The sequence below is a fragment of the Vespula pensylvanica genome, chromosome 6 (assembly GCF_014466175.1).
Source record: "Vespula pensylvanica isolate Volc-1 chromosome 6, ASM1446617v1, whole genome shotgun sequence".
NCBI classification, from domain to species: Eukaryota; Metazoa; Arthropoda; class Insecta; order Hymenoptera; family Vespidae; genus Vespula; species Vespula pensylvanica.
Window position 1 is genome coordinate 897,012 of NC_057690.1, and position 22,344 is coordinate 919,355.

At 26.6% G+C, this 22,344-nt stretch overlaps 6 protein-coding genes across 22 annotated transcripts in view; 4 read left to right on the top strand and 2 right to left on the bottom strand.

The window, feature by feature from the left end:
* The window catches only part of LOC122629930 (serine/threonine-protein kinase MARK2-like), a 79,551-nt gene extending 72,727 nt beyond the window's left edge, over positions 1–6,824 (top strand). For 13 of the 15 annotated variants that reach the window (XM_043813847.1, XM_043813855.1, XM_043813852.1 and 10 more), the window contains 3 exons: positions 1,169–1,210; positions 3,030–3,144; positions 3,260–6,824. In XM_043813847.1, coding sequence (XP_043669782.1) covers positions 1,169–1,210; positions 3,030–3,144; positions 3,260–3,478 — 376 coding nt within the window. In that variant the 3' untranslated portion in view covers positions 3,479–6,824. The remainder of the gene's footprint in view (positions 1–1,168; positions 1,211–3,029; positions 3,145–3,259) is intronic. The other 2 variants (XM_043813859.1, XM_043813860.1) reach the window with 1 other exon arrangement.
* A 921-nt stretch (positions 6,825–7,745) lies between these two features.
* LOC122629828 (bis(5'-nucleosyl)-tetraphosphatase [asymmetrical]) lies at positions 7,746–8,760 on the top strand. Its single transcript, XM_043813658.1, has 2 exons — positions 7,746–8,061; positions 8,177–8,760. Exons 1-2 carry the CDS (start codon positions 7,947–7,949, stop codon positions 8,497–8,499), a joined length of 438 nt encoding a protein of 145 aa, XP_043669593.1. The 5' UTR covers positions 7,746–7,946; the 3' UTR covers positions 8,500–8,760.
* Positions 8,761–9,017: 257 nt separating this feature from the next.
* Positions 9,018–14,184, top strand: LOC122629823 (elongator complex protein 1). 2 transcript variants are annotated; one of them, XM_043813652.1, is made up of 12 exons: positions 9,018–9,694; positions 9,773–10,201; positions 10,282–10,779; positions 10,875–11,080; positions 11,182–11,585; positions 11,669–12,749; positions 12,836–13,029; positions 13,118–13,382; positions 13,479–13,615; positions 13,703–13,863; positions 13,924–13,987; positions 14,068–14,184. In XM_043813652.1, exons 1-12 carry the CDS (start codon positions 9,251–9,253, stop codon positions 14,136–14,138), a joined length of 3,954 nt encoding a protein of 1,317 aa, XP_043669587.1. In that variant the 5' UTR covers positions 9,018–9,250; the 3' UTR covers positions 14,139–14,184. The 2 variants fall into 2 exon arrangements, with proteins under 2 accessions (XP_043669587.1, XP_043669588.1); XM_043813653.1 differs by lacking the exon at positions 9,018–9,694 and having other exon boundaries at positions 9,806–9,941; positions 10,015–10,201.
* Positions 14,185–14,191: 7 nt separating this feature from the next.
* Positions 14,192–17,620, bottom strand: LOC122629824 (G2/mitotic-specific cyclin-B). Its single transcript, XM_043813654.1, has 5 exons — positions 17,472–17,620; positions 16,123–16,746; positions 15,811–16,050; positions 15,595–15,713; positions 14,192–15,513 (listed from the first exon to the last, which is right to left on the bottom strand). Exons 1-5 carry the CDS (start codon positions 17,499–17,501, stop codon positions 15,258–15,260), a joined length of 1,269 nt encoding a protein of 422 aa, XP_043669589.1. The 5' UTR covers positions 17,502–17,620; the 3' UTR covers positions 14,192–15,257.
* A 409-nt stretch (positions 17,621–18,029) lies between these two features.
* On the top strand, positions 18,030–19,545 carry LOC122629827 (vacuolar protein sorting-associated protein 26C). The gene is made up of 6 exons (XM_043813657.1): positions 18,030–18,190; positions 18,258–18,401; positions 18,490–18,888; positions 18,962–19,058; positions 19,142–19,267; positions 19,368–19,545. Exons 1-6 carry the CDS (start codon positions 18,134–18,136, stop codon positions 19,448–19,450), a joined length of 906 nt encoding a protein of 301 aa, XP_043669592.1. The 5' UTR covers positions 18,030–18,133; the 3' UTR covers positions 19,451–19,545.
* Positions 19,546–19,718: 173 nt separating this feature from the next.
* LOC122629826 (protein mono-ADP-ribosyltransferase PARP16) lies at positions 19,719–22,335 on the bottom strand. Of its 2 annotated transcripts, none has more exons than XM_043813656.1 (6): positions 22,221–22,335; positions 20,988–21,321; positions 20,734–20,889; positions 20,440–20,649; positions 20,038–20,324; positions 19,719–19,953 (listed from the first exon to the last, which is right to left on the bottom strand). In XM_043813656.1, exons 2-6 carry the CDS (start codon positions 21,306–21,308, stop codon positions 19,794–19,796), a joined length of 1,134 nt encoding a protein of 377 aa, XP_043669591.1. In that variant the 5' UTR covers positions 21,309–21,321; positions 22,221–22,335; the 3' UTR covers positions 19,719–19,793. The 2 variants fall into 2 exon arrangements, with proteins under 2 accessions (XP_043669591.1, XP_043669590.1); XM_043813655.1 differs by having other exon boundaries at positions 22,118–22,333.
* Positions 22,336–22,344: the final 9 nt, after the last annotated feature.

Consider the following 22,344-nt stretch of genomic DNA (forward strand, 5'->3'; position numbering starts at 1 on the left):
TAAAATATTATATTCCTAAGGCCACCCAGTAGATTAATATGTATGGCAGTGAGTGATGAAAGAGATATTAAATCGTTAGACCCTCCTATATATATACACATATAAATATAAATACATATGTATATACATACATATATAAATGTATACCGTGCATACGTCGTATATGTATGTATATATGCATATAAAAGTATGCAGTGTGTGAAAGCATTTATATGAAAGATAATAGAGACCTGTAAAGGACCATGCTGTTTGCTGCACTCCAACAGTGCACCCGTCCAAGCATCCAGAGGATCCTTATCATTTTTGGTTAATTATAATCACTCCATTATTTAAACAAAAAGCAAACAAACAAACAAAATCTAATTTAAAAGTACTAGCTTAGATCTTGTAAAATGGAGGGCAGTAAATAGCTTGTAAAACAGGATAGAAAAATTATTTAATAATTTTATATATATAAGAAGCAATGATAGTAATAATTTCGTAATAATAAATATGTTTAAACTGTCTTGTATATGTTGTATCAATTTATTTCTAAATCCTCAATCAAAAGGAATATTTAGTTTACACAAGACATTATTTTTGTGTTTGTTCTGCATATATATATATATATATAGATACATATATACATATATACATATATTATATATGTATATATATATATATATATATACATATATAATATATATCTTGCTAGCAGTGCTGTGTGTAAATCTGCTTCATTTAAGGGGTAATGGCCATACTATGTAAACATTTTCTTTTTTTTTCGCATAGTAATTGTTGTAACTCAACATTTATAAATTTATCGAAAAAAAAAAAAAACAAAATAAGAAAAAACAAAAAAAAGAAAAAGAAAAAGAAAAAAATTGACGTATATAACGGTCGAAATATTAACTTCCACATTCATGAGAAGTATGATGTGTTATAGGGGAAGTAACGAATTTTTAGAAAATTAATTATATTGATAAGGGTTGCACTCTTATACAAACGTGACAAACTTTTCATTTTCAAATGCAAGTATTTTTTTTTATATAATATCATATTAATAACATCATAATTCTTATAATAATTCCGAATTGTTAATAGAATGGTGGTGGTTATACGTATGAAAATTTAATTGATTTATCATGTTCAGTGTCTGTTAGCAACTGCCTTTGTTTTGTTATTTCAGCCCCATGGACCCATCCGTACCCCCCAAGCACCCAGTAGTGAGGTACGTTGCTGCATACCATAATACCACTGTCCATATCCTGATTTTGCATTTGTTATCCTAAACTTGCGTCCAATCTTTAATTTATGAGTTATATGATTTAATGCTTCGATCACACGAGCTAATAATCAAAAGTTTTTTTTTCATATTTTAAGCAGCAATATTTCATATTTACTTATGCCTGAGAAAAAATAGGATAAAATTAATAATATAAGATGTATAAGTTGTATAGCCTATCATGGAACTACTTTTTGCATTTTAATACATAGCCAAAAGAATAATTATAGTCGTTTATATCATGTTAATTAGTCGTTGTTAATTAAAAACTTAGAAGTTTTATAAAACGATTAAAACGTAATAGAATGAAATACATGCTATAATAGTACGTTCATTTATCGCAAATTTATACAGTTAGGTGCATACATATATATGCTAGCAACTAACAAATTATTTACATCACTTGCTTTAACTAAATATTGTAAATAATTGCTCAAAGTAATTTCATAAACTATGTTGAATGTATAATACAAATGGTGTATTCTGAAAATATTCCTTTGCAAAATACATTCGTACTTTCGATAGACAAAAGTCATGTTATATCTGCAAATATCAAAATATATGTTTGTTAAAATTGTAATTCATTAATCGTGAATTGTATACTCTCGTATCCGTCGTACAACAAATGCTTTCTTTTTGTCATTCTTTTTTTTTTTTTTTTTTTTTTTTGCAAATAATGTACATTTATAGTTGCTGTATTATCATCATATTCAGCATTACATCTAAAACTGGACGCAATTTTTCTAAAGTAAAGTAAAACATATGATATGTAAATAATTATTCAAATAGAAGTAGCAAATAGGCGATTTTGAACAACAACTCTTCAAATGTTTTCTACTTCAAATGTAATCATTTTTAATTTCTTACGTTGAAAAATGTGATAATCTTCTGTAGTATTTCTAGTGCATCAAATAGTTTGAAAAAATATGATAAAAGAAAATTGTTTTTTCTTCGATATTTTTATCTAAGGAAACGTGATTGTATTATTGGATTACTCTACGGAAGAAAAAAAAAAGAAAAGAACGATAATTCAATGAAATGTTTTAATTAAACATAAATAATATACGAATTGAACTTATTCAATTCTCTTTTATCATTTATTTACTGATATGTCAAAAGTAATGTTACAATTGACTACTTGTTAGGTTGAATTAAAAATTTGAAAAATGTACAAACAAAATCACAGAAGAAATTGTTATTCTTATATTCTTTATAAAGGAAAATATTTGAAATATTTTGGGAACCTGTTACAAAGAGGTATTAAATATTTTCATGAGTCTTATATATCGAAAAATTAATATGTAAATAAGTATACTGCATTGAGAGATCTAGTTAAATTTTTAATTACAGTGACAAGTACCTGCATGTTACTGCACGTGTGTTATGATCAACTTACAAATTTCCGAATTTACATACGTTCTCTATCTATGTTTCTAGTTTGCTACATTTATTATTACGTCAATTTGTAGCATTTCCAATATTATAAAATAATTCTATTAATCAATAATCTTGGTTTGAATTATTAAACATACTCGAACGAAAACAAAAAAAAAAAGAAAAGAAAAAGAAGATAAAACACACATTTGCGTTTGTAAAATTAAAAGTAAATAAAATACTAAAATCATTAAAGTTTGTAATGGTAAGATCTCAAGGTATTGTCTAAGAATTGACAATTTATATAATGATTACGTGTTTGAAAATATTATCGATGACATATTATTTAATAATTTTTTTTTATTAGAGTTAAGACATTCATTTGTTACAGCGGTGCAGCGACCACTAATGATGAGCAGGTTAAACCACGCAGTCTACGCTTTACTTGGAGCATGAAAACGACCAGTAGTCGAGATCCAAATGAAATTATGTCCGAAATTCGAAAGGTATGTTACAACGAAGTTAATTGGAGTATAATCTAGTATAAAACGAAATGACGACATATAATAAATGCATAGAAATAATAATTTACATTTGGACTAATACTGAGAATAATTTTAGGTATTGGATGCTAATAAATGTCAGTACGAACAACGTGAAAGATTCCTGTTATTATGCGCGCATGGGGATGCAGCAACAGACAGTCAAGTACAATGGGAAATAGAAGTCTGCAAACTGCCACGACTTTCCTTAAATGGTGTAAGATTCAAACGTATCTCAGGCACTTCTATTGGTTTTAAAAATATTGCCAGCAAAGTTGCAGACGAGCTCAAGCTATGATTATCGGCCACGGGCGCCTTAGCAAACCGCGCCAACCCATAACGCCCTCATGAAGAGTACCATCAGATGGCAGCCTGCGAGGAATTTTACTTTTGTTTCTTCTGGGACTCCGATTCTGAAACCGATAGCCAAGAAATATTCGTTTGACGATTCCTCCATCCCAGAAACAAAGACAGACACACATCGGAGAACGAATCACCAATATATTTCCATTGTGCCGGAGGTATGCTGTAACGATTCTTGGAAAGCCTCAAACTGTGATTTGTGATGGCTAATACATATTCAAATACTCTTGAGTGCCAAATGGAACTAGGTTGGCTCATATGTAATACTTCAAGAAAGGCTGAGCAATTAGCCGACCAACTTATGTGTAAAGCTGGCATTACACACAACAGTCTACATGATTAGTTTTTGAACTTTTTTTTTTTTTTAGTTTCTCTCAAATGGATCTGCATAATTGACAATGAGTGAAAGTATCAGCATTTTGCTTACAGTTTGACCCACACCCTAATTGTGATCTCTGGCAGTTTTCAATTTAGTACATCATGTTTCAGTTCTGACAGTATTATTGCATATGGCATTGCTGGTTCTCTAGATATTGCAGGTGTGGCTGCAGCGATACATATAAATATATTTATAAACTTTATATTAATACGCTTTGTAGTTGTCAAATATTATTTTCTTCTTTAATACGTTAGTAACTCTACAAATATTCTAGAAAGGAAACACGGTAATATATTTTTAATGTGCCTAATAAAAAGAATATTAAAAGTATGCCTTCTTCCTTCTGAAAAAGGTATCGTTTAAATGAAGAGGTCGTTATAAAACCTTTCGACGAAATATAAAAGGATTTTGGGAACACACATGCGGTACACTTACAATGTCCAGAGAATTTTTTCACAGTACTATTAACTTAAATTATGTTTCGTATTTAAAATGTTATAAGTGGGGTATCTCTGTAAATAATTTATCAAATCTAATAACTCGTGAAAAGAAAAAAAAAAAAAATATGTAGCGATCTATTAATAAGAAATTATCATCACTATAACCAATCACAGTAACAAATAATAAATCGAACTATTTTAACGCTGGGCAAGTGCACAGCCATTTACTTTTCAAACATTTTTATGATGCTTTACTTTTTTATCTATACTATAAGTTTGAAAATACACAGCACTTTAGATATTAGCGAATTAATTCATAATAATTGTTATTAACAACATTTTTATTTTTACCATAAAATATAAATAATATTCGATACAGTACTACGAAGATAGAAGGAAAAGAGCTATATATTAACATAATTTAAGAATATCACCAAGTGACAAAACTCATGTTTCATGTGAATAATACACAAGTACTTCATTCTCAAAAAGTTGGGATATACCTAAACACCTCATTATTATTAATAACAAGATCTGTTATTTCTACGAAAGTTATGATAATATTAAATTTAAGTATTATAATTGGCTATATGGTACTATTTAATCTTTTATTCGCAAAAGCATTCACGGTTGATGAAGTAAAATTAGAAGTTATACTGTAAATGTAGAGGCGAATTACTAGGGACTTGGTGTAAATAATATAATACGAAGGTACTAAATTAATCGAATGGGAAGCCTCATACCAAGAATATTAATACACCTCGAAAATTCAAGTATCAAACTTTTTATATTTGCCTAAGATTAATGAACAAGTATGTTATGAGATAGGCAATGACACTAATTTATTTACGTAAATACAAATGCAATGATTTTTTCACATTTCTAACACTCGCACTTAAAGAGTCGAGTAATTTCAACGTACATATATAGCACTGCATTGGCCAAAGTGTTTGGTAAACAGTGTTACAAATTGATATACATAAATGACTGATAGCAACTAAGTATCGACGCCGGCAGTTCTGTATCGAAACATCTCTTTGGGAAACTTTAAATATGATGAATATACAGAAAAAGGGCATCGGGACTTATTCTCTTTACGTATAATCATACAAGTTCCATTTATCGAAATTATCCTACGAACCAATAATACGAAGGACAGTGTAATATATATATAAATTAAATAAAATAAAAAAAATGAGACGTGTTAAATAAATACACAAATACACACACACACAACACACACGTGCACGCGCGCGTAACTTCGTGCGGCGCCTTCTTTTCGCACATGAAGCCGCGTTAATACGGTGGACGACGTAATTATAACATGCATCTATCACAGAGACTTCATCATTAGAGAATTAGATCTCAGGATACGATCGAGGGTTTTTTCGTTTCTTTTTCTTTTTTTTTTTTCTTTCTTTCTTTCTTTTTTCTTTTTTCCTTTTTTCTTGTTTCTCTTTTTTTCTTTCATTTTTTTTCCCTCTTTCTTTTTTCTTCCGCCCCCTTTCTAACTTTATTCCTTTCCTTCTTTCCCTTTGTATTTCTTTCTCTGTTAATTCCTACATTAACGGTTAGTACATTGAGTACAATATTCTCATGTTATTGCGATCGCATGTGATTTGTCGACACAAAAGAAAATAATCTATGCGGTCGTTATAACAAACTGACAAGAACACATAGAAATATACCTTACGATAGTATAATTATTATTAATGTTAAACATGTAAGGCTCTTTAATAGCGTTAAACGGTATATCCCTACATTATTAGGAAAGTGATTATATAATGTAATCTATACATACACCGCGACCCTCCGCTCGCTTGCTTTAACGAGAATAAATGTATAAATTAATTATTAACGCTTTCATGAGATGAATATAAGTTTAAGAGCAACAACAACAACAACAACAACAACAAAAGAAAAAAAAATGATATGATTTTAACGTAAAATTATTACAAACAACACAATTGTATATAGCTGAATGGATGACACTTAAAATTCATTAAATTGGTCGTGGTAGCGGAGAAGTATTGTGATTTTTTGTATGTAAGTGCCGTGTAACAAACAAACAAACAAACAAACAAACAAACAAGTAAACAAACAACCAAGAAATATATCTGCTCCCCGAAACAAACAAAAAAAAAAAAATAAATATATAAAAACAAAAACAAAAAAAAAATGAACAAAAAAAAAACTGTGTTGTCCATGCAGCTGTGTTAAAATTACACCCTGCACGCATGCGCACACGTACACGATGCCACTGCAATTCTGCATCGGCAAAGAACAAAATTATATATTACATGCGTACATACACACATAACACACATACATATACACACGAACATGTCAGTCTGTAGATAGGTACATACATACAGCTTTGCTAAGTGTTTTCTGGTGATCGGTATCTAGCCAACTGTAGCAAAAATGTTTATAATAAAATGGTAACATACATTGTTTCCCAATATCGAGATTTCTTTTAAAAATGCCGCACTTAAACTTTTCATATACATACATAATATATATATATATATATGTATATGTATATATGTATATATGTATATATGTATGTATATGTATATGTATATATATACGTTAGGCTTCTTCTCTGTCCTCTATTGAATAAATTCTCTTGGAGAATTATATATTATATCAAATTTGCGTTCTAAATAAAATATAATATACTTTTTACGCATGAAACCTTTTAACGTTAATAAATTTTTTACATATAGTATATAGACAAAATATAGACAAAATAAAAAGAAAAATGAAAATGCATGACTCCTTGATATAAAAAACAAAACGAGCGATCTGACGATATAATATGTGTGTGTGTATATATATATATATACACATATATATTCAGTTTTTCAATCTTCATAATATATATACACATAACTTAATACGCGAAAACAATTGACGTATTAGAACATAGAGATCGATAAAAAATTCTTTATGATTATTATAACAAATTTTTTTCCCTTTTTGACAATACATTATTATTATTATTATTATTATTATTATTATTATTATTATTATCATCATCATCATCATTACTACTACTACTACTACTACTACTACTACTACTACTACTACTATTATTATTATTATTATTATTATTATTATTATTATTATTATTATTATTATTATTATTATTATACATAATAAAAATTGAAAAGTTCCTCTGAACGATATAATTTTTATCCACGACTTTTCCACTTATACGCATATTCTTATATATTTATTTCGAATACATAATAAATTGTTTTTCATTGTAGATCACATTTATCCTAAACAATTAATCAACTTCACACGATTGGAGTCATTCCATTGTCTTCTTTTCATTGATATGATATTTTTATTAATACTTTAATAAAATTAACGTGAAAAAATGATGTTTAAATCGCTTCTATAAATTTGTAGTAAATGATACGTAAACAGCTGATCGGATTTCTTATACAAGATCAGAGATGCGCAGAATTTCATGCGCGTAAGACCATTATTAGTGCGAGCATAATTGTAAGTCTTCTAACGTTAAAAACAGTGATGTTTTAGCTGTGATAGTTATCGTTCATAATAATATCAATATGTCTGTGCAAAAACGTGCCTGTGGGTTTATCATATTTCGTCAAATTCATGATGCAATAGAATATCTTCTTATGCAGGCGTCATATGGGGAACACCATTGGTCACCTCCTAAAGGTCGGTTTATAACATTAATATTTTTATATTATATAAATTAATCTGATTATAAAAAAAAAATATATACTACAGAATTCTTAAATAAAAGAAAAAATCATTATCAGAGTTTTCTTAGGTCACGTTGATGATGGAGAAACCGATTTTGAAACTGCACTACGTGAAACGGAAGAAGAAGCTGGATTTGTAAAAAATGATTTAAAAATTTTTCAAGATGCCAAAGTAGAATTAAAATATAATGTTAATGGCACTCCTAAAACTGTCATATATTGGTTAGCAGAACTTATAAATCCTAATCAGTCTATCAGAATGTCTAGTGAACATCAAGCATATAAATGGTTAGGTTATCAGGAAGCTTGTAATCTTGCAAAGTATGCGGATATGCAAAGTGCTTTGACACAGGTTAACGAATATATAAATAAAAATGTAAAAAAGAAGTAATGCAAAATATAATTAACTTATATAAAATAAAATATTTCTGAGTAGACCATAAAAGTAAAATATAAATACTGTGAAATTAGATTATTTTATATTTATGAGCAATATAAACTGCAGATCACTTTTTGGATATATAAACAATTTTTTATTATATCAACATTCATGCCATTCTATGAACAATAATTTCATATTGTTGTAAATGAAATTGGTTAAATATTCATTTGAAATTTGAATAATCTAATCTGAATATTTTTTATAAGTCAAATGTATTTTATAATAAATGATATATTCTATAACATATATTGTAAAAAATTGATTTATAACTTTATACATTGTAAGCACAAGTGTATATACTATTATCATAAATAATAAATATTATTAGTTAGATATATATGATACGGAAAATTTAAGATTGTGCTACATTAATTACTAAATTTAATGAAATTTAACTCTTTACATCATCATCTTTTAAACGATACATTTTTTTTTTACGTGAGGTAGGCATTTATTTCATGTAACAAAATAGCTAAAATAATCTTAATTTTGAATTTGTGCGCCATTATCGAATCAATATGGCGACTAATGTTCGTCGGCTAGTACTATTTTCAAATACAACGTAACAAGTTTGTTTCATCTCTATATATTCTTATATCTTTTAAAGTTGATACTACCATGTGATTAAAACGTGAAAACAACAAGAAGATATTTAAAAAGTTACTTATCATTAACATAGAATTTAACCGTTGATAAAATCATGAAAAATTTGGCAGTATCACGTCAGAGCTGCCGTAATTTGGAAACTCTGGAAAATGAAATTTCATGCAATTTGAAATATTCGAAAATATCATGTACACTTAACCCCAACAATGATGATTTATACATTGCATTACAACGTCAATTGTATATAATACCCTCAGATCCGAATCGGGAAATAATTTCTGTGAATATTAACAATGAAGCAAACAATAAAATTATTGGTCTAGAATATACTAATATAACACAACAATTATATTGTGCGTATGAGAATGGTGACTTAATAACAATAAATATAGACTCCGAGTTAGAGTGTGAACTGGTAACACAAATAAATGGAGGCTTAAGTTGTATGAAATTAAGCCCTGATCATGAAATCCTTATATTAGTAACACCTAATGATAACGTAATTACTATGGTATCTAGCTTTGATATAATATCAGAGGTATTCTTTATAATTTATATGATATAAATAAGAGTAAATATTCATTATACTATAACTATTTTTTATAATATATTATAGATAGATTTACAAGAATCAAATTTTGGAGAAAAACAATTCATAACAGTTGGCTGGGGTAAAAAAGAAACACAGTTTCATGGATCAATAGGTAAAGCTGCAGCAATGATCAAACCAGTAGAAATAAATAAAAATGATACTGACGATGGATTACCCAGAATAACATGGAGAGGTGATGGTTCTTTGTTTGCTGTGAGTTTCATACAAAAAAACAATGACATTCGTCAATTTAAGATTTTCAACAGGGAAGGTATTTTGCAATATACAAGCGAATTGTCAAATAATATGGAAGAATCATTATCTTGGAAGCCATCTGGAAATTTAATAGCTACAACACAAAAATTAATCAATAAGCATGTAGTATCTCTCTTTGAAAAAAATGGTTTGAAACACAGAGAATTTCTACTTCCATTTGAAACAAAAAATGTTACAGTGAGTACTAGTTATTTAAATAGCTTGTTGTATAAATTTAACAATGGCCTTACAGGTAATAAAGTTTATGTTTTATATAGGTAAAAGAAATATTTTGGTCTCCAGATTCAGAGATTTTGACTGTTTGGTGTGAACAAGATAATGACAATAGTATATTACAATTGTGGATAGAAAATAATTACTATTGGTATTTAAAACAAACATTCACTTTTTCTATAGACAATCCACTGTTATATGGTACATGGAGCTCTAGGAGTAACTGTGGAAAAACGTTAATTTTACTCACACCACAGAATGTTTTAACTTATTCGTTTCAGTGGACCATTAATCATAGTAAAGGTCAAAGTTTAGAAGACAAAGCAACAGTTGCTGTTATTGATGGAAAAAAAGCTTTATTAACAGGATTTAAAATTGGCATAGTACCACCTCCAATGGCACATCAGACTTTAGAACTTTCTGAACCAATCAATGCAATTGTCTTTGCACCAAATGTAAAAAATATAGAATCTTGGGTAGATACCAATGCTTTCTTTTGTGTTCTTCATAATAACAAATTGGCATTTTTTAAATGTACAGACGTAAGTATGTGTAATAATTTTAATTATTATATATTTCGTCATATTCTATGTAATATATTTAATAAGATTTTATATACAATAGTTTTATTATATAGGATTCAAATGTTCTTGAATATAAGAATATAAGTACATGCGAAATTAAATGGGATGTACCAACATTCGATTCTAAGAATGTTATACCAATCATGCAACATTTCTTATGGTTCAAGGAAAATATTATATTCAGTTCTATTTCAATAGATAATCAAAGTATTTTGTGTATAATAAATGTAGACCTTGAAAAGAATCATGTTACTGTAAAGTATGTATAAAAATTCTAAAATTTATACTCCGTCATAATGTTACGTTAATTCATTTTGATCATGTAATGTATACAATGTACATAATAATTTTTTTTATTAGACAAACTCACATTATGGACGGCTTAATAGAACATATAATATGTTCCCCTAATGCAGATGAAGTTTTTGTGATAGTAGAAGGTTCTGTTTTAAAATACAAAGATAATGAATTCGATTTCATTGGAATCAAGATACCAAACTTTTCTTATAAAGTAGATCTAATAGAAATTGGTACAAGACATGCAATAATATCTTTATCCCATGGCAATCGTTTATCGATCGATAGTAAGGAAGTTGCAAATAATATTACTAGTTTCTTTCTACATTCCAAATTTTTACTTCTTACGACCTCACAACACACACTGGTATGTGTTACTTTGGACAAAGAAGGATTAGAACAATTATCTAAGCAAGATTTAACTGTAAAACCATGGGAAAATAATATGTGTGAACAATCTGTTAATGGTATGTATAAATGGTGGAACATTTATTTTGAATTTGATACATACATTGCTGTTTTATGTATCTGATAAAAAGAAATTTTACAGACTTAAATATAAGGAGAATAGAAAGAGGATCTTTTCTAATAATAGCTCTTCCAAATGACTCTAAAACTATTTTACAAATGCCTCGAGGTAATCTCGAATGTATTCAACCTAGAGCATTATCATTGTATATTATTGGAGAACATTTAAAGAAATGTGAATATTTTGCTGCATTTGATCTTATGAAAAAACAACGTATTAATTTGAATTTAATATATGATTACGAACCGCAGATATTTCTGCAAAATGCAAAGAAATTTGTCGAAGATATCACAAATCCACAATGGTTAAGTTTATTTTTATCTGAATTACAAAATGAAGATGTTACTTCCACGATATATTCGAACTGTTATTTAAACTGCAAAAAACAACCAGAATCAATTCTTCAGAATGGTAACAAGGTTTCGCTGGTTTGTAATTTGTTGAGAAGCATCTTGGAAGAAAAAAATAATGCAGATTTTTTTGTACAACCAATATTAATCAGTTTGGTTAAAAATCATGAACAACAAGGTTTGGAAGGTGCGCTTAAAAAATTAAAGGAAATAAAAGGATTAGAATCTACAGAATCTGTCCGGAGCATTTCGTCCGAAGATGCATTAAAATATTTATTATATTTAGTAGATGTAAACGTTCTTTTCGACACAGCTTTAGGTATGTACGATTTTGAATTGGCAATGTTGGTTGCATCAAAATCGCAAAAAGATCCGAAAGAATATATACCATTTTTAAATAATTTAAAAAAACTCGATGAAAATTTTATGAAATATTCTATCGACATACATCTAAAACGATACGAATCTGCTTTGAACAATATATCAAAAGATACAGAAAGATTCGAGGAGTGTTTGAATTTGATAAAAAATCAAAATTTATATACAAACGCCTTGAAAATATTTAAAAAGGATAGTAAAGAATATAAAGAAATTGCACGAATTTATGGAGATTATTTATTAAGTAAAACTAAATATAAAGAAGCAGCAATAATGTTTCACAAGGCAAATGATTATGCCAATGCATTAAAGGTATATAAATTAGCTGCTTGTTGGCAAGAAGCTATTATTATTTCAGCTTCACTGAATTTAAGGTAAATATATAGAATTACTTTAATTTTTAATCGTTTATCATCCTCTTATATATTTTCAAGTATTACTCTATAAAAACAATATTTAGTCCTTCAGAATTACGTATATTATATAAGGAACTTCAAGCAAGATTATACCAAGATAAAAGATATTTAGAAGCAGCTCAAATATTGATACTCTATTTAAATGACCCTGAAGGAGCTGTTGCAATGTTATGCGAGGGCAAATATTGGAAGGATGTTTTAAGAATTGCAACTGACGTGAATCGTTTAGATTTAATTGGTATGTTTAACAATTTAGTTATTTTTTTACAATTACTTTATAAACTAATTAAATTATATTTTAACTTTGAATAATATTTTCTACACAGAAACACATATTAAGCCTGGCATAAAAGAACACATTGAGTATACTATGGCACAAATTATTAAGAATAAAGAAGATTTTGAAAAATACAAAACTCGACTTACAGTAGTAAGAATTGAAATGACAAATAAACAAACACGAATTTATTCCGAAACATTAAATGATAATAGTTTAATATCAAATAATGAGATTAACGATTTTCTTAGTGATACCAGTAGTGTTACAGATTCTATAACGAGTAAAGGATCACGATCGTCTACAACATCTAAGTAAATAAAATAAAATAAAATAAATATTATAAATATATATGTATATATTATAATTCTATATTGGCGATAATATTCAATTGCATAATTTTTTTTCAGGAGAAGTTATAGATCAAGTAAAAATCGCAGGAAGCAAGAAAGAAAACTCTTAAGTATGAAAGAAGGGAGTACATTCGAAGATTTGGGATTAATCCGAGCATTACATGAAATTATTACCAAAACATATAAGCAAAAAGGTATGTGCGCAATAATTTAACATAGCATTACATTATATATATATATATATTATTATTATTATTATTAATCATATAATTTTCATGCAGATGAAGTGGATTTATTAACACAAATGTTACTATATTTTAATGATGACGAAGTTGCAGAAAAATTACAAGATATTATGAAAAGTTTTCTTGCAATTATAGAAAGTAGTAAATCTAAAATTTGGGATAAATCAGCGCCTACAAGTCTTTCACTTAATGAAATAGTAAGTTTTATACAAATATTATTTACGATAAATATTATTTAATTGATTTTATATTTTTAGGATTCGATCGATATCTGTATATCAAAAAAACATCAAGAAACTCTCATGCCACAAAAATTAGTTGGTAAATTTTTGTTAATAATTTTACGTTTCTTAATAGTTAGTTGTAAATCAATTAGAAAAATAATTAATGTTATTTTGTAGAACCACACATAATGTATCCACCAGAAGAAACTGTATCTACAGGATATCTACGCATTTTTTCAAAAGAATAAAAAATAAATAAATACAAAATATATATTTTTATCAAAATCATAATAAGTTACTCTTTTTTTTTTTATATTTCATATGTATCCTAACTGTACAAAATTTAATGCTATTTTATAGACTTAATCTAATTATTTATAAAAAAGTTTATGATTTTACATAAGTAATTTTATTATAAATTTTCCTATCCAAAAATAAACCAACTAATGTTTCGTGAATTATTATTACTTGTCAAAAATTTTTTTTTTCATGTCACTTCTGATGTAATACAATCATCCGTTTATTTACAATCAAATGGATTTCATTGTAATACAAAATATAAATAATTGCATATAAATTATATATATATATCAAATCATATCTATATATATTTTATCTCTACATACATTCAAAATTTGCACAAGAGATGTACATTACCTTTGAAAATTATCGTACTTTATTTCGAGTCAAATTTCCCGTATACATAAATTTATACAATCTTTAATATATAGAATACATAAGAACTGCTAGTTTGACTTATGAAATAATAAGGCTTTTTGAGTTAAGATATTTATGAATACATTTTTATAAAAGTATAAATTAAAATATATTTGTGAAATATTAATGTATTCCGCATATAGTACTGTTAAAATATATGTAGTGCTAATATATATAAAAAAAAAAAAAAAATAAACAAACAAAAAAAAAACAAAAAGCTTTCATAACGATTCAAGGATAAAACTTAAAATGCAGCTTAATATTCTATTATCAAATACCTTATGTTATGATTTTCCATGTTATATTTAATATTATTATAACAGTCCAAAATATATTCCTCTTTACTACATTCTCATGCTATTCTATATTTATACTAAAAAATTATGGTATATAATTCTCCTAAATACATATAACACACCTTTGTATAAACGAGGCTGCAAGCTTCCATGAACAATTCGTGTGTCGAATGTCTAATAGACAAATAAGATTTTTCATTACCTATTTATAATTTAGTTTACATTTCAGATGATACAGTCCTTGTATGTAACCATAACACTAGATGGAATATCATAATATGTCTGATGACATTGTATATAGATAAAGAATTTCTTTCTGCAATTTTTATTGTTGTTAATGATATAGCAAAAGGATTAAGTTTGCTTGTTTTCTACTGCCATAGCAACTATAGTTGGAGATTTAAGTTCTGGACGAATACTAATCTTCATATATTTGGCATTTACATATTTCTTTCTCACAGCTTGATATTTACTTTTATCTGCATTTGTTATAATAATAGCAATATTCTTCACAATAGGTAATATATCTTCCTTAGTATAATTGCTGTAATATTCTAAAGTGTTTGTCCAAATACTTTTATTTTCACTTTCTTCATTATTACCAAGGATTCTATCAAAAATATATTACACGTAAATACTTTGATACGCCTTTGATAAAAAGCACATAAATATTTTCAGATATAATACTTACACAAATGCCAAATATATGGCTGCTGCTGCTATTAAACTGGGTGAATAATGGCACATTTCATAATGTACTAAACTCTGTTCCAAAAAATATTTGGCCATTGTATGATGTACGGGAAGTGCCTTTAGCCAATATAAAAAATTAAATATGTCATTAAGATGAAAAGGTCTCAGGTGTCAGGATCTCAGCAATGGATATTACATTATTATATATTATTACCTTTCCAGCTTTACTATATCTTCTTAAAAAATGCAGCGGTAATGGTCGTCCAAATGAAAAATCAAGAGTTCTTAAGATGAGCAGTTCCATTTGCAAAATTTCTGATTTTGTATATGCATTGTCAGTTATATACACAAAATCGCTTACATCTGGCGAATACATTTCTTCATATTTACTAGCTATAAACATTGCTGTTACACCTACTAGTTGTAATCTTTTCCTGTCTATAGTCTGGTACGACTATTATAAAAATTTATAGCGTATTAATTATTGAAAAAAAATGTAATAGTCGTATTTTATTTCAAAACAAACCTGAAGAAATCTATCAATTATAGCAACAGTAAGATATAATGTCTCTTGCATTAGATGAAACTGTTGATGTACTTCGATAAGCCAATCTATAAGAACACTTCTCATTTTGGCAGTAACTTCTTGTCCAGTTAAATAATCCTTTTTAATAGGAAATTTTTTTTCTAAACTTCTTAAATATTCATATATATCATTACAATACATAGAAACCAGAATTGGATTTTCCTTATCTGTTTCATCTATATCTTCAACAGTCATAAGATCAGATGAAAATGATTCTTTTTCTTTTGTTGTAGATATCGTAGGTGCTGGTGGTAATGAATTAGTTTCTACAGAGACTTGAACTTTTGGTATTGGCTTAACTAATTGCACTTGTGGCTTTTCTTGTACTTTTGCAGACTTTTCTTTGACTTTTTCTTTGACTTTTTCAACTTGTTTAGTATCATTCTTCTTACAAATTACTTGTTTTTTTTCTTTTAACAATAAACTACTTCTATCAATAGGTTCTGCTCCTCTTTGTGTATTTACTTTATTTCCTAATTCTCCAAATACAGCTCTTTTAGTTGTTACTGTTCTTGCGGCAATAGATGACTTTGAATTTATAACATTTTCTTTATTAACATTATTCTGTAATCATTTTTTTTTTTTTAATTAATAATCACATAAACTAAAATATAAAATTAATTAAATAATAAATTGAAAAGATATTGAAAGATTTTATATGTAATTGAATTTTATATATATATATATATATATATATACACACACACACATATATATACATTTTTTTAAAAATATATGTACATGCTTTATATTTATTATTTTTATATTATATATATACGTATTAACTTAAATATAAATATATATATATACATACATACATACATATACATATGAATGATCTAATACAATTTTCATAATACATCATAAAAATAAATCTGCTTTCAAAACAAAATCTTATGACTATGAAAAAAACAAATATAATATTATAATATGCATATTTATGAACATTTCTATCAAAATTAAGATAAAAAAAAAATAAAAATAAAAAAAACCAGTTGAGGAAACTATTTGAATGAAAAATATTTCCGTGTAATGACTTAAATGAAAAAATAAATCTTGTAAAATTGGTCATTTTTAAAGCTTATGGGACAATTTGTTAAAAAGAAAAAACACATGTGCAAGATAATATTACTTTTTACTAAAGCCTTTAAAATTATAATAGGGCATTTAAAGATGTCATGCACAGGGACCGTTACCCTATCATGCTGACCTCCCCTCGTTAGATATTCTAACGAATGTAATTTTCAATGTATTTTCTAATGTTTTCTGGAAAAATATTATTTACTTACCATAAGCACTGGTCGATTTCTTAGCGCCATCGTCAACTTTGATAAAATATAATCTTTCTTAATACAAAAATATAATTCCTTTAAAATAATCTTTATCTCTTAGATGCTTGCCAAACAACGTTCACCTCTCGTAATAACGACCTCAGCGGTTTGAATTTGTTTAGCTGCTAGACCGGAAATTCACCCCCGATAGATGGCTACGTATGATATACAAATGGCGCGAAAAATTCATTTTTTGATTGGTATTCCAATTTTACGAGGGAATATTTAAAAATCAAACTTGTTTTAACCTGAATTCCCATACATTTCTATTTATGTATTCGTGATAAAAGACTTTTATATCATCTTCAATTTATACAAAATCGTTCGTAAAATATTGCATTTTTTTTTTTCTTAATTAAAAAAATAATAAAATCGACAATTTCTCGTCTGAATTTTTTAAATATTTCACACTGTATATTATTATATATGTATCTTGTTTATAAATTATTTAATTATGTTAATGAGAAGTAATACTTAAAAAAAATATTAAAAAATGAAACGTAAACAATTATGCAGTGTACGTCCCAATATGTCATCTATATCTGGTTGATTGTTAATCATGCGAACGTCGTAGTACTATATATTTTGATATATATAAAAGAAAAATATAATTATTTAACATGTCTATTAACATAGACATTAAGTTAAAACGTGCCAGTAAAATATATCATGAAGGGGTTTGTCTTATTTATTATTTCGGAATATATGATAATAACAGATAGTAAAATTGAGGTTATGTTTTAGGAAGTTGTCACTGGTCTTATATTATTACAAACAAATTCCGATTTAAAGCACGATGGTATATTCCTTACAATGGAAGGTTCAGTTAATTTACAATTAAGTTCAAAAAATGTTGGTATCTTTGAAGCTTTTTATAATTCTGTAAAGGTTAGTCGATGCTTGTTTCATTCTTCTGCGACTCTTAATTTTATATTAACCTAATATCATAATTGACAATAGAACAATTAATTTACAGCCTATTCAGTTAGTACAATATACTTTAGATGTTGCTCCTGCTGGTAAAATACCAAGCAGTAGAATACCATTTGAAATACCTTTCGAATTACCATTAAAACCAAGAGGAAAGAAACCATTGTATGAAACTTATCATGGAGTTTTTGTGAATATACAATATTTAATACGTTGTGATATAAAGAGGAACTTTCTTGCAAAGGATGTAAGCAAGTCATTAGAATTTATTGTGGAAGACAAATACACTATTAAGGTCGATAAGGAACATAGTAAAATTGTATTCTTTAAGATAACACCAGAGTCTTTACAAAATACAAGAGATAAAGTTAATGTTCCGAGATTTTGCATTTCAGGAAGATTAGATTCATTGTATTGTAAAATTTCGGAACCTCTTAAAGGCGAGGTAAAAGTTAATCGAAATTTATTATTATTTCTTCTAATTTAACTTTTGTAAAATTATATTTTATGTATTTAAGGTAGTAATAGAACATTGTGAAGCTGTTATAAAATCAATTGAATTGCAATTGGTAAGAGTAGAAACATGTGGCTGTGCAGAGGGATATTCGAGAGATGGTAAATAAATCAAAATCATATCACATATGAATATCAGTAAATAAATTTTATGTAATTATTCTTAAATATAATATATTTTACAGCAACAGAAATACAAAATATACAAATAGGAGAAGGAAATGTATGTACGAATTTACCCATACCTATTTATATGATATTCCCAAGATTATTTACTTGTCCCACTTTAAGCACAAGTAACTTCAAAGTTGGTAAGAAACTTTTTATCATAAAAAAGTTTGAAAGAAATGAAAGTCTTTTTTAAACATTAATGTAGTTGAATTTTTAATATTGCATTTTATTTGATTTCAGAATTTGAAGTAAATCTTATTATTATATTTGAAGACGACTATTTAGTTACTGAAAATTTTCCTATAATACTTTCCAGATACTAACTATTATTGATATATAAAAATATAAACTGTAGTAGCACATAAATGCAATTACTATATGATTTGGCAATAAAAATATTTGTCTTAAGTTAGTTAAATAATGTATTAATTTTACATTATGTACACACAATATTATTTTTTTTATATATCAAATATTTTTATATATTAGTTCATATAATATAAATTATAAGTAATGATTATTGATAGAAATCTTTTCTATATAAAAAGTGTAAATTAAAAGGTATTTTTTTATGCCCAAATAACACCAGAGTTATTTATAAGTAACAACGTGTATTTATGCAGATTATATCAGATTGTTAAATTTTATTAAAGTTTTTCTCTTGCTTTAGTCAAGTCCAGTTTTTTGGACAAACAATCTATAATACTTCTCTACTTGCTTATTATGTGTCAATCCAACTGAAGCTAATAATATGACATATCCAAGCATGAAAGTTAATAATTTATGCTGTCTAAACCAGTCCAATAATCCAGAGCTTTCATTATTCCTAAAATATAAGAAACATAATAAATTAAAATCTATTAATTTTCATGATACAAAATATTTATAAAAATTATTAAATAAATGTTACCTCGTTGGATGAACTTCTTGACTATAAACAAGAAGATAACGAATCCTTACTAAATCACTGTTGGTAACTAAATAATATTTATCCGGAACTGATTCAGATAATGTATTTTGTATTCTAATTGCTGAATTATGTTTTTTTATAGTAGGGTGATTAATAAATTCACAAAGAGCTACACAACTCAATTCACTACCAAGAACACTGCCTCCCCATCCATAGCCTATTGGACTATATGGTAAACTTACTCCTAATTCACTTGAAAGATATATTCCTTTTCCAAAGAGCGAGTTCTGAAAAGAAGCAAAATTATATAATAAAAAATAAAAGTTCCATGAAAATATCGTGTAATATAACTGCTATGTAAGTTATTGTAAACAATTAAAATATTATTATTATTAATTTTACCTTACACATGTTCTGTTGTAAACCATAGTGTATAATAGAATGAAAATTTTCTAAACGACTACCATGATATGCATATAATGTAGAATAACCTTGTCCATTATATTTCCACTTTTCTTCTGCAGTTGATTGTTTTGCACTTGCTATTTGAAATATTAAATTTGGTGCAGCAACTAGCATTTCTGAAGGTACTTTCCTTAATACGGAATCATACTGTAATAAGAAACTTTATCAGTATTATTATATATGCAATTTTTAAATATTACATCAGCTTCTATAATACATATTGATACTTACATTTTCTTTACTTATACTTTTAATATAAGGATCTCTCAATCTTATTAACACCCAATGTAATAAGTCTATAGCTGGTCCATAATTGGCATATACATTTGGCTCATGAAGTTCTCTAAATATTACTGCCAATGGAGGTATCAGTTCTACAGTTTTTCTCTAAAATTAACGTATTTAATTAAGAATATCATCAATATATAAATTTATGGATCTACATTAATGTCAGAATATATAAAAACCATTTTTAGATATTATACCAAAGCTTCTATATCCTTGCATTCATTTTTTATATACATAGGTGGAAATGGTCGTAAACAAGTATCATAACGATATGTATTGCATGCTGATATAAAGAGAGACCACTTTAAATCTGCAGCTTTTGGATCCTTTTCTAATAAATGCTTAAGAAGTACAATTTTCTTTTCTACGTCATCTTGATAAGGTGTAGTATCCATTTTTGTACTACGTAATATACTCAAGTTGGCATCAACCAACTTTTTCTCTTCGTTAATATTAATTTTATTGTCACATTTTGATTTCATTGCGTTAATTTGATGACTTTTTTCCATGCATTCCATTGTTAATGATAAACTATTGAACATATGTATATTTGATATTAATTTTGTTTTTTATTAACACATTTCTAATAAGAATATTTATTATGTTATTCTCTTTAATAAATCACAAAAAATATTTAGTACATTTAAATTATATTTTCACTAAGAATTTTATAAGATTATTATCGTTATTTATTTATTTATTTTTATATTTCGATAAAACACATTTACTTCAAATTAGACAATATTTCAACTCACTTAAATAATGTTTACATAAAATGTCAAAGTCCAACTGATATAACTTTGATTTCAATGTTACTAGAAATGTTGTCATACATTAATGAAAAATTAGCAAAATGGTTAAAGAAGAGCATAACAAAATTACTTAAATCATAAAAAATTAAAATATATAATTTACATGTAAATTTAATTAATGCATTTATTGAATTTGTTTTTTCTTTCTTTTTTTCATTGTGAACAATTTTGTATAATCTAGTAAAATTGTTTTGACCTCGACGAGATTTACTAGAAAAATAAGTTTTTTTATTAATAAGATAATGATTATTTTTGTTTATTAAAATTAAATAATTTCTATGAAAATTTGTCAATTTATTAATCATTAATAAATACATCTTCTAACGATGTATTAGAGTAAATAAAACATAACCTTTATTCTCATAGTTTTATGTAAACATATACGTAGTCATATTTCTTTAAAAAACACTTCGATAAAATAATAATCATAAAAATATAATGTTTTTCCAAGAAGAATACTGAATAATATAATAACAAAATTATTATAATTCATAAATATATTTAAATATCCTTACTATTAGAAGCTTGGTATCCTGTGGCCTTTAATTTCCAACATTTCAACACATACACAATTGTTATCAGTACAAATACTTAACTTGTTGAAAAAAAGGTACTTACACTTATGTTACAAGAAATTTATATAAAATATTGAACATTTTCCTAATAAGTTTTGAGATTTATGACGTACCGCTACTTTATTTCTCTTTGTTTCGATATTCGTTTGTCACATATCGCGTTTTCA

What these genes read in the sequence shown, in the direction of transcription:
- LOC122629828 (XM_043813658.1), top strand. Translation starts at nt 7,947, where the DNA reads ATGTCTGTGCAAAAACGTGCCTGTGGGTTTATCATATTTCGTCAAATT. An exon ending in CCATTGGTCACCTCCTAAAG is followed by an intron (nt 8,062 to 8,176) that starts GTCGGTTTATAA and finishes GAGTTTTCTTAG; the next exon opens with GTCACGTTGATGATGGAGAA.
- LOC122629823 (XM_043813652.1), top strand. Translation starts at nt 9,251, where the DNA reads ATGAAAAATTTGGCAGTATCACGTCAGAGCTGCCGTAATTTGGAAACT. An exon ending in AAGAATCATGTTACTGTAAA is followed by an intron (nt 11,081 to 11,181) that starts GTATGTATAAAA and finishes TTTTTTTATTAG; the next exon opens with ACAAACTCACATTATGGACG. An exon ending in CAAAACATATAAGCAAAAAG is followed by an intron (nt 13,616 to 13,702) that starts GTATGTGCGCAA and finishes ATTTTCATGCAG; the next exon opens with ATGAAGTGGATTTATTAACA.
- LOC122629824 (XM_043813654.1), bottom strand. Translation starts at nt 17,501, where the DNA reads ATGGCGCTAAGAAATCGACCAGTGCTTATG. An exon ending in GAAATCGACCAGTGCTTATG is followed by an intron (nt 16,747 to 17,471) that starts GTAAGTAAATAA and finishes AAATGATTACAG; the next exon opens with AATAATGTTAATAAAGAAAA. An exon ending in GATATAGTAAAGCTGGAAAG is followed by an intron (nt 15,714 to 15,810) that starts GTAATAATATAT and finishes TATTGGCTAAAG; the next exon opens with GCACTTCCCGTACATCATAC.
- LOC122629827 (XM_043813657.1), top strand. Translation starts at nt 18,134, where the DNA reads ATGTCTATTAACATAGACATTAAGTTAAAACGTGCCAGTAAAATATAT. An exon ending in GTAAAATATATCATGAAGGG is followed by an intron (nt 18,191 to 18,257) that starts GTTTGTCTTATT and finishes GTTATGTTTTAG; the next exon opens with GAAGTTGTCACTGGTCTTAT. An exon ending in CTTTTTATAATTCTGTAAAG is followed by an intron (nt 18,402 to 18,489) that starts GTTAGTCGATGC and finishes ATTAATTTACAG; the next exon opens with CCTATTCAGTTAGTACAATA.
- LOC122629826 (XM_043813656.1), bottom strand. Translation starts at nt 21,308, where the DNA reads ATGGAATGCATGGAAAAAAGTCATCAAATTAACGCAATGAAATCAAAA. An exon ending in AAAGTATAAGTAAAGAAAAT is followed by an intron (nt 20,650 to 20,733) that starts GTAAGTATCAAT and finishes TTCTTATTACAG; the next exon opens with TATGATTCCGTATTAAGGAA. An exon ending in TACAACAGAACATGTGTAAG is followed by an intron (nt 20,325 to 20,439) that starts GTAAAATTAATA and finishes GCTTCTTTTCAG; the next exon opens with AACTCGCTCTTTGGAAAAGG.